We start from the raw sequence: 12,100 nt of genomic DNA, 5'->3' as shown, positions 1-12,100 counted from the left end.
AATTATGTGCACGCCAAAAAAAAAAAAAAAAAAAAAAAAAAAAAAGCAAAAAAAAAAAAAGCAGAAGGTCTGGAGGTCGCCTTAAAGCGCCCAGTGGGTTTAAGTCAAAGTCCTGGCGGGGGCCCAGGAAGCGAGGTTTACAGAAGCTCCTGGGGTTTAGGGTTTTCTGTATACAGAATCCACGATTAGATTTTTAAAAAGTCAATATGAATTGGAATAAATTAATTTGATCATTCAACAATTTTTAAGTATTTAGTAAATTTAGCCACAAACTGCTTAGTTTACGGTTGGTTTACCTAACCTTTCTTTTTTTCTTTCCTTTTTGACCGAGATGTGCACGCCATGATGTACTGGCGTATATAGGTATCTACGCCTCTGAATACCAAAGTAGTTTCACGTCATTTTTATGATTTTGATAAAATCAATCATAGAATAAGATCTGTATATGCATATTTTCGATTTACTAAGAGTGCTCTCCAAAGTAAATGAAGCATGAGAAATGATACCCGCGTGTGATGATGATGGCACCGTTTTTATATTGTTCCTCAATCCCCTTAGAGCTCATATAATCAAAGGACGATCGATACCATAAGGACTGTACACGCATATATATAAAGGAAATGTGATAGATTTTAAAGATCATTTTTTACTAAATTTACTGATTGAGCTGGATTCAGATCAAATGATATTTGAGATGCTCACTTTATGTGAACACTACATTACCGAATGATAAACCTTAGGCACATCAGTTTTGCTTGAAATTAACATCCAAATGCATTTATTGCATAGAACCGGTTTTATGATTGAAATGTCTACAGGTAGGCGTAATTTGAAGAAAAAATTGCATGACAAAAGCCACTAGAGAGCTGGAATACCCGCAGACCCCGCATTTTTTTCGCAGACGATCCAACCCCAAATAACGTCTGATGATGATTTCGTGTGACAACCACTTCGGCTTTACTCAATGAGAAATCAGATGAAACGCCAATGCATTTACTGAGAGCAATAAGACTCTTTAAATATATCATATTACAATTCACTTTGTAAAGAAAACAAAGTACTGATTTTACTATGATTTTGTGGTCTCTAACAAAATTCTTTGATTTCAATCATTTCCTATACAAATGTTGATGATGTGCTATCATCATCGGATGTTTGTTACCATTATCTTTGTGCTAATATCGAGAAAAAGTCAAAACCAATCGTTGATCATATGTCACATTCAGCCTCAACAACTTCTTATTGAAGTCATATTTCTTCAAAATTATAAACGGTGGGAATCATGCGTCATCCATATAACAAATTTCCTTGACATTTTTCTGATACATACAACTACTTCAGACAATTCCTTAATTCAACAAAGTAAGTCAAGGGTACATCGATGTCAGAGCTTCCTGGGGTGATCCGTGCCTGAATTCTGAGACTGGTTCTCACTGAGTTTTATAGGAATCATCACTACAGGAAGTCGTTATGACGTAATTCGTGGGCCTGTAACATTTCTCAAAAGAAATCTCACTGAACAAGGTAGAAACTCCAGTTGAAATTGAAATCTTCCATTTCTAAATCCCATACTTGATATATAAATTTTAACAACTAATCATGAACAAGGAATCTATACATGTTACAGACCTAATTTGTTAATTGAAAATGTGAAATTTATGCAAAATCTTTCAGATTTTATTTTTCATTTCTTACGCTCTAATATCAGAGATAAAACACTATATCAGCCACCGTCGCTAAATACATGTATGTTACTTTCAGCGCTTTCAAGATTGTTTATCATTTAAAACTGGAGAACGTAATTTATTGATTTAACACTGATTCATCTTTAAGAATACCTCTGTAGTAACACTATGCATCATGTTTGTAAAGTCGTTCTCATACTACATACATAATACAATTTTTAAAAAAATCAACAAAAAACCCAAAAAGTAATAAGAAAAAAACCTCACCAAAAAACAAAACAACAACAAACAAACAAACACTCCCATGAAACAAAATAAAACAAACGCAGCATACATGTAAGTGTGTCATAAGTTCTTTTAAATTCCTTTCATATTTTGTGTATATATTCTTTACGGAGACTCTTCATGTATTGCAATGGTGTGTGATCTTGTGACCATGACCTGGAAGTTTGACCTACTTTTAATAACAATCTTACCTATTCAATATGACTTGAACTATTTAAGGCAGATCTTTTATATCTTGTATGTATATTTCTTTTGGCAAGACCTTTAATTTCATATCATCACCTTTAACCTTGAACACGGAGTTTGACATACTTTTAAGAAAACACAACCTTTTTACATCAAATAGATCTGGAACTATTTTAGGTGGAATATTCATTATTTGTATACAAGATTCTTTATGGCAAGACCTTGTACACAATGGTATTTGATCTTTTGACCTTGAAGTGTGGATAGCATAATTAATTGGTTGATACAAGATGATCGTATTCTGAATACCCGTGACTGTAAGTGTAATCTTTGTGGTTTTGGAGTGTTCTGGTAGATGTGAAGTGATAGCCATGTTTGAAGTGCAGTAACAATATATGCAGTAGGAAATCACCCATTCGCTGAGAGCTCTAATGACTAAAGCGCGCAGAAATGGATGTAGAACAGCTTTCATGTGTGTTAAATCGGTGATGTAATTAGCATCAAATATATTTCAGAGTATATATACCATACTCTTACTGCATGTACAGTGACTGGCATGACTGGTAGTTAATGAAAGCCTGTTAATAGGGTATCAAAAGAGTGTGATACTTTCAAACAAAGGCCAACACAACATGGGTATGTCATTAATGGCTACCACTGCAATATACTCATTATGTTGTCTTGTTATCTTATTACCTGGCGATGATTCCTGATTTACAAAGGTGAAAGAGAGAAAAAGAAGGAGAGAAAGGGCATATAAGCCATAGCAATGGTATTCTAGTAGAATGCATAGGCACCTGGGTCAAGAATATTATACTGCAACACATGTAAACAATGAAGGGAATTCGAACTATGTATATTTCTCTCCGATTTATGTTGTCTGTTTCTTCAATTTTTTTTAGTTTCAGGAAGCTTTAATACATGCGCCATTTCCACAGAATATTTATTTAGCCACGCTTTAAAAACTGTCCACCAGTTAATAAAAAAATTATGACTTTCAAGTCAATATTCCCTTTTACAGTAAATCAAACGCAGCTTGTCCGACATCATCATTGAAACTCCCAACAAGGTCTTCTAGTTCTTTAACAGCTTCCAGCATTTCAGGATAGTTGGTTATTTACACACGGGAGAAAACATTGCCAAAGCTCCCAGGGCACATCAGTGCACCCTGACACTTCTTTTGTATGACCTGCCTTCAAATACACCAGTCACAGACCCTTGTGCCAGGATTCCTGATTTCATGAAGAGATCACCAAGACCTGAAAGCGTCTCCCCACAATATGTCGTATATTTTATATACATTCAGATATCAATATTCAAATACATTTTAATATGCAAATATTCTACTCCATGATCATTACTTAAAGCTGCATGGGACATTGTCCAAGTGTAACAAAGTGAGATAATCGTCATCTCATCTGATTCAGAAAGGAGCTTAACTCACATTAGTGTTTGATATTTCTAAAAGAAAGACGTACATGTAATTTGGCATTTTTAAGCAAAGTTTGGTTGATATTGGTAAAATCATCACATTTCTATTGATGATCAAACTGCACTTTCCTGAAATTGTACGACCAGCGCTGCGCGTTAAAAAGTAATATGATAACACATAGAAAGCTGTGTATCCTGAAGTGTTATCATACCTAATTTTTATCTAGGAGTAGGAAGCTTTTGAAAAATATGCATCATAACTAATTAGCTCAGGTGGTACCGATGGACCCCCTTGGCTCATAGCCTATTTTCCGTGCCTCTATATTTTTCAATAAAAATTATTAGCATTGCTTAAAAGCTGAATTTCTAGACATCTTCGCTCCCGACTATTCGTATTTAATCATTCAAATCCTCTGACAGCAGCTTTCATCCATTTTGTCTTTTGAATATTTTTAATTCTCTAATCACAGAATTTGAGTAAATGAGAAACGAATACGGGCGATCCGAATCAATCGAGACTTCCGAAAGACACGAGGACTACTGCAAACTCCAGAAGGCGATCCGAATCAATCGAGACTTCCGAAAGACACGAGGACTACTGCAAACTCCAGAAGGCGATCCGAATCAATCGAGACTTCCGAAAGACACGAGGACTACTGCAAACTCCAGAAGGCGATCCGAATCAATCGAGACTTCCGAAAGACACGAGGACTACTGCAAACTCCAGAAGGCGATCCGAATCAATCGAGACTTCCGAAAGACACGAGGACTACTGCAAACTCCAGAAGGCGATCCGAATCAATCGAGACTTCCGAAAGACACGAGGACTACTGCAAACTCCAGAAGGCGATCCGAATCAATCGAGACTTCCGAAAGACACGAGGACTACTGCAAACTCCAGAAGGCGATCCGAATCAATCGAGACTTCCGAAAGACACGAGGACTACTGCAAACTCCAGAAGGCGATCCGAATCAATCGAGACTTCCGAAAGACACGAGGACTACTGCAAACTCCAGAAGGCGATCCGAATCAATCGAGACTTCCGAAAGACACGAGGACTACTGCAAACTCCAGAAGGCGATCCGAATCAATCGAGACTTCCGAAAGACACGAGGACTACTGCAAACTCCAGAAGGCGATCCGAATCAATCGAGACTTCCGAAAGACACGAGGACTACTGCAAACTCCAGAAGGCGATCCGAATCAATCGAGACTTCCGAAAGACACGAGGACTACTGCAAACTCCAGAAGATATCGAGAATAATCGTTATTTTACAAAATAGATAAGAGCGATTTTCCCTGAACTACATGTATGTGGTAACTTTTATTATTCTCTCCATTGACAGTATTTGTATTTGTTTTTTTAAACTAATAAACATGGATGAAAATATAAAAACTCCTACAAGGAATACAAAATTAAGACTTGGGCAAACACGGATCCCTGGACACACCAGAGGTGGGATCAGGTGCCTAGGAGGAGTATGAATCCCCTGTCGACCGGTCACACCCACCGTGAGCCATATAACGGAATAAATTCATAGTCAAAATGAACGGCCTAACACGTCAGACAGCATTTGACCGAATGACAGGTTCTTCTCGTTAAACTAGATCGTTATAATGACCATATAATTTGTGAAATGCTGATGTTAAATGTGACTGTTGAAACCCCTGTACAATGAACTTGTTTTGTCAGTAGCCTAATACTTATTATCATACTATAAACATAACCAAAAGGACTTTCCCGAACTGTTGTCAATACCAGATACCAAAGATACCTCACAAACAAATAATACACCCACAATGTATCATCTATACATACGATTATAGTCCCTCTAATTAACTACACTATTACCAATAAACACCGCAATCTGCAGTAATAAGTGCCATTTTTTGGTACTATATAAAGACCACCACATTGACCTATTGCCATTATTATATATGTTGGACAAGATGAAATGTCTCATACGTGTCAATTATCTAGCAGTAGTACCTGTAGTGTGACAATTGTGCTGTGACAAACATAATCACTCTATAAAGTTACCGCAAACACAGCAGCTCACATCTTAACACAAATCGAGGTGTATATTGTTTTCTATTTATACGTGATTCTAACTTATTCAGATCCGGACACACTATTGTACACGTTATCTAATACTTTGCACTGAATTGTATCTGATATTTCATAATGTGTTATGTTGCAATATTTAATTTTTTCCATTTCTACCGTATAATTGTTAATTTGTAATGTATAATTGTTAATTTGTATTGTATAATTGTTCATTTGTATAGTATAATTGTTAATTCGTATTGTATGATTCTTCATTTCTACCCAATAATTGTTAATTTGTAATGTATAATTGTTAATTTCTACCGTATAATTGTTAATTTGTATTGTATACCGGGTAATTGTTCATTTGTATTGTATAATTGTTCATTTCTACCCAATAATTGTTAATTTGTATTGTATAATTGTTCATTTCTACCCAATAATTGTTAATCTGTAATGTATAATTGTTAATTTCTACCGTATAATTGTTCATTTTTATTGCTTATAGGAGTTATGAGATTGATCATGAAGCAGAATTTATTCAAAAACTTCTGCGAAAGAAGAAAATATCTCATGCTGTGGCCTTCAGTGCGACATTTAGATATATCAACGACGAATTATCTATTAACAATAATAATTTTCATCCATCTGTCGATTCGATATATCCCTGTGAACTCGAAGTAAACAACATCACCAGAATCATCCACTTCTGCTTCATGCTTAGATAACGGCAAGCTAACAACTCAACTTTATGATAAACGGGATGATTTCAGCTTCATCATCGTCAACATCCCATATTTATGTAGCAATATTCCATTATCATCTTCAGATGGTGTTTATTTCTCTTAACTGATTCGATACGCAAGAGCTTGTTCTGCGTATGATCAGTTTTTAAATCGAAGCAGGCTACTGACAAACAAGTTGATGGTGCAGGGGTTTCAACAGTCTCGTTTAAAATCATCATTTTGCAAATTCTATGGTCGTTATAACAATCTAGTTTGCCAATGTAACCTATCATTGGGTCAAATGCTTTCTGACTTGTTTCATACCGATTGTTAGGTCGTTCTTGGCACACTAATTTTGACTACGGATAACTCAGTTTACCTAATCAAAATATAGGGCTCACGGCGGGTGTGACCGGTCGACAGGGGATGCTTACTCCTCCTAGGCACCTGATCCCACCTCTGGTATATCCAGAGGTCCGTGATTGCCAAACTCCCTAATTTGTACATCATTGACCCACGGTTGATTACGCTTCGTTCGGAGAGAGGAACAAAGCATAATTAACCGGGGATTTTCGACGATGTATTTTGTATTGCTTATATGAGATTGATCACTGTTCGTTATCTTCACCTTTCATTAGTCAAGTTTTAGCCTGCATCGTGTTGAAAACTAGAGAGATATTTCAGATGTTTAACCACAAGAAAATCTGCGCAGAAATTTGTTTAAAGACCCTTCGAGATATTGAGACGTGACCAGCTGTAGGTACTACAAATTTAGACCTATTAGGAAAGGTATACTTCCACGTGCCCACGCCTGCTCTGGTTTTAAGGTCATATCCGAGAGAGCCGTGATTCTCACATTTAATGTCGAGGGTTTGTCGAAGGAGCAATCACTATTTATAGTTATGTTTGATGTTTGACGCAACCATGACACGAGTGGAACTCGAATTCACGGCCTCCAGGTCACGAAGCAAACGATGTATCACTGAGTTCCGCGAACGGTTTCGAGCAAGATCACAGGCTTGTCTGTTGATACTACGAGGAAACTGGACGTGAGGAAGAAAAAGAAAGCGGCACTGAACACAAGCCGGACAAGAGCAGCAAAGACAAAGCTCAAGATAACTACACAGCCACAGATAAAGAAGTAAAAAAAGCATAAGGAAAGATAAACGGAATCACATTGACAACTTGGCCAAACAAGCTGAAGAAGCAGTGGGACAGGGAAAATGGAGAGAACTGTATATGGTCACAAAGAAGCTCTCCAACAAGTTCCAATAGACAGACAAGCCAGTGAAGGACAAGAAGGGGAATTCTCTCACAACAACAGAAGAACAATTGAAGAGATGGGTAGAACACTTTGGAGAGCTATTAAATAGACCAACACCAGATACGCCTCCAGACATACAACCAGCCAATAGCAGACCTCCCGATCGACTGCGACAAGCCAACAAAGACAGAGATCAAGAAAGCAATTATCATACTTAAGAATGGAAAAGCGGCAGGGCCTGACGAGATACCAGCGGAAGCCATCAAAGCTGATACAGAGACAGATGTTAACATGCAAGGTGAAGATAACGAACAGTAACCAATCTCATAACTCCTATAAGCAATACAAAATAGATAGTTGGGCAAATACGGACCCCTGGACACACCAGAGGTGGGATCAGGTGCCGAGGAGGAATAAGCATCCCCTGTTAACCGGTCACACCCTCTCACACCCGCCGTGAGCCCTATTTCCTGATCAGGTAAACGGAGTTATCCGCAGTCAAAATTAGTGTGCCAAGAACGGCTTAACAATCGGTATGAAACACGTCAGACAGCATTTGACCCAATGATAGGTTGTATTGACGAACTAGATCGTTATAACGACCATAGAATTTGCGAAATGCTGACTTCAATCGAGACCCTTGAAACCCCTGTACCATCAACTTGTTTGTCAGTAGCTTACCTCGATTTAAAAACTGACTATACGCAGAACAAGCTCTTGCATATCGAATCAGATGAGATATATAAACACCATATGCACAACCTCTTCAAGAAGATCTGGGAGGAAGAGAACATCCCAGAGGAATGGAAAGAAGGCATCCTCATTAAGCTGCCAAAGAAGGGAGATCTGAGGGATTGCAGTAACTACCGGGGAATTATGCTCCTGTCAGTGCCTGGCAAGGTCCTCAACAGGATCCTTCTCGAGAGGATGAAAGACGCAGTGGACCAAAAGCTCCGTGACCAGCAGGCTGGTTTTAGACGCAACAGATCATGTGCTGACCAGATAGCCAGTTTCCGCATCATCATTGAACAATCACTGGAGTGGAAGTCACCTCTCTATACCAACTTCATCGACTACGAGAAAGCGTTCGACAGCGTGGACCGTGAGACACTGTGGAAGATACTGAGACACTATGGAATACCCGAGGAGCTCGTCTTCCTGATTCGTAACACCTACCAAGGCATGACATGCAGGGTTGCCCATGCTGGTCAGATGTCCGAGAGTTTTGAGGTCAAGACAGGAGTTCGACAAGGATGTTTGCTGTCGCCACTCCTCTTCCTCTTGGTTAATGACTGGATCATGAGGACTACCACATCTGGCAGGAAAAATGGTATACAGTGGATACTCCTGACACAACTCGACGATTTCGACTTTGCCGATGACCTGGTTCTCCTTTCGCACAACCACAGTCAGATGCAGGACAAAACAACTCACCTTGTAACAACATCAACAGGAACGGAACTCAAGATCAATTTGAAGAAAACAGAATTGATGAAGATCAACACCACTGTCCAATTACCAGTCACAGTTGGTGGTGAGTCCATCAAAGAAGTTGAGTCTTTCATCTCCCTGGGGAGTGCGATGGACAGACAGGGTGGCACAGACCGCGACATCAAGTCAAGAATAGACAAGGCACGAGCAACGTTTACCATGCTAAAGAACATATGGGCCTCAAAGAACATCCGCATTACTACCAAACTGCGGATACTCAACTCCAATGTCAAGTCCGTCTTACTGTATGAAGCAGAGACATGGAGAACGACCAAAACAACCCTGCAGAAGATCCAAACATTTTACAACACCTTTTTCTGACCGCCGCGGTGTCCGAGAGGTTAGAGTGTTTTCCCCGCATGCGGACGGCCGGGGTTCGAATCCCGGTCGCGATATACCCAAGTCGTTAAAACAGGTAGTGACAGTTCCATCGCCAAACGCTCGGCATCAGGTGTGAACGTCACGGGTCCTTGGAGAGATGACCTTAAAAACGGATGACCCGTGTCACAGTAGGTGTGGTACGCTAAAGAACCCCGACTGCTCAATGGCCGTAAGCGCCGAGCATAGGCCTAAATTTGAAGCCCTTCACCGGTCTTGGTGACGTCTCCATATGAGTGAAAAATTCTCGACGTTAAGCAAGATACAATCAATCAATCAATCCAACATCCGATGGCCTGAAAAGATCACAAATGAAGAAGTATGGAAGAGAGCAGTGTAGGAACCTTTAGACATACAAATCAGACGGAGGAAGTGGGGCGGGATTGGACACCCCCTAAGGAAGCCACCTTCCAGCACCACACGCCAGGCCCTGACCTGGAACCCACAGGGCAAGAGAAAGAGGGGACGTTCAAGAAACACCTGGAGGTGTGACCCAAAGGCAGAACTAAAAGCGCAGGACATGACCTGGTACGACGCAGCAAAAACAGTCCAGAATCGTATTCGTTGAAGGACTGTCGTCGATGCTTATGTTCCTCACGGAACGACAGGCCTAAGTAAGTAAGTAAGTAGGTCACGAAGCAAACGATGTATCACTGAGTTCCGCGAACGGTTTCGAGCAAGATCACAGTCTTGTCTTCCGGATTGTGGAAAGTTTAAAAAAAATATGAATCCTCTTTAAAATCACCTATGAGAAAGATAGTGACACATTTAGAAAATTGATACATCGTTTAAATTACATCCCCATCAAGTAGTATCATATCAATACATGGGACGAAAGCCGTCATCTTGGAAAAAAGTACCCCAACTCAGTTCAACGCCCGTTTCTGTACTCTAAACTTAGAATTTATTGGTTTATTGTGGTACGATTTCCCTAAATGATGATATATTTATTTCCGGTCAACATACGCTCTTTCAAAAGAAAATACATACGATCTCATCGTCATTGAGGCCACCTTGAAGCTCGAAGCCTGGCGAAAGGAAAAGTGCCAAAAATTGAAACATTGAAATGAAACTTTATGGTGTTTCCATTTAGATTATATGAAAATTACAACAGATTTATATCTATACAGTCAACGTTTTTACGATTCTTAACCGCCCGCTCACGCATGTGTTAAGAATGCGAAGGACATTTTGAACTTTTATGCTGATTTTAATTTTGGCACATTCCCTTTAGCCAGCCATTGCGACATTGTGATTTCCGTTCTTTCCAGACCATTGGGAAATTTTGTTGGCAAATATTGGTACCATTACGACACAAATGGTAAAAAAAAATCTGCCGATGGTAACCTTTGTCAACCAACGGTAGTACTCCGCACCCCTAGACTATTATCAAGTATAATGAATATCACGAGATTGTAAATCAGACCCAAAAGTACTGCTGATAGAAGCATTGCTGAGTACATGTATTTAGAAGAAAAACTAAAAGTCCCACCAGAACGCACACACTTTCTTCCTTCCTGTTACACATGCTTAAATAAATTCCAGGTAATTGTGCGAAACTGCATGTTTCGAATTTTTATCAAAATGTTGTAAACCAAGTTTATCATATTCTCTCCAGTAAAATGAAAATATATTATTTTAAAAAGCTCAAACTTAAATCTTGTACTTACGTCGAAATATTCTGCTTTTGTATCGAACATGATGTGCTTTTCTCCCAGCGTCTCCAGCATGGCGATTAACTTTTCAGGTTTGTCGAGTCGGGTGATGCATTTTTCTATTGTTCCCATGACTCGGAGTCCGTGCTCTCTAAGCCCCACATTATGACGTAGTTCCTCCGAGGTAAGTCCTCGGAAAGGCACAAACAGGTCCTGCACATCAGGGCATTTTTCAAACAATCTAAAGCAAACATGTAATTACGAATAGTTAACATAAAAAAACCATAATATACATTGAATTAGATGCACGGATACTGGGAATTAATGCAAATATAGGGCACATGTATACCTTTCAGTACATGTGCATTAATGTATTTTTTAAAGGCAGCTAGTCTTTCAGGCGTGAACATTGTCACCTAAAAATATGAGTCACGTACTGTTCACAAGGATATAATTGTTTAATGATTTACACGACCAGGCCATAGATAGGGAAAGGGGGATGGTTTACTATTCGTATATGGGCGTGCAAGAAAAGAAACCTATTCGTAATCAATATATCAAAACATTGAAATACTTTTAAATCTTAATTAAAATGTCAGTCAGTATTCTAAACAAATCAAATAGTCAATAAGTTAGACGAGATTGTTTCTACTTTTTGTTTTCTCATTTTTTTTAAAGATTGAAAATCATGTAAAATTATTAACTTGTACGTACATTAGATCAATACTAAATTACCTTCCTTGCAAAGAACAGCATTTAAACCAATGAAAATAATGTAAATTTCCATATTTTATATTCCGCCAATCACTGTTTAGAGGTAATACATAGTCCGGAGACGGAAGGGTTTTCAACTATATATACCGTTTTCAATGGTGTTGTGTAATATACATTTACACTTGATTGACACCTGTGACCTAGATAAGTTTCTAGACGTTCTATGTTTAGACCGATG

General features: G+C 38.8%; 1 protein-coding gene across 1 annotated transcript in view; it reads right to left on the bottom strand.

The window, feature by feature from the left end:
• Positions 1–12,100, bottom strand: part of LOC125652250 (uncharacterized) — a 31,685-nt gene that overhangs the window by 3,239 nt on the left and 16,346 nt on the right. Inside the window, exon 2 of the mRNA XM_048881297.2 lies at positions 11,164–11,389. Coding sequence (XP_048737254.1) covers positions 11,164–11,389 — 226 coding nt within the window. The remainder of the gene's footprint in view (positions 1–11,163; positions 11,390–12,100) is intronic.

This window comes from Ostrea edulis, chromosome 5 (genome assembly GCF_947568905.1).
Source record: "Ostrea edulis chromosome 5, xbOstEdul1.1, whole genome shotgun sequence".
Lineage (NCBI taxonomy): Eukaryota > Metazoa > Mollusca > Bivalvia > Ostreida > Ostreidae > Ostrea > Ostrea edulis.
Note: the sequence above shows the minus strand (reverse complement) of the source record. Positions and strands in the feature narration are given on the sequence as shown.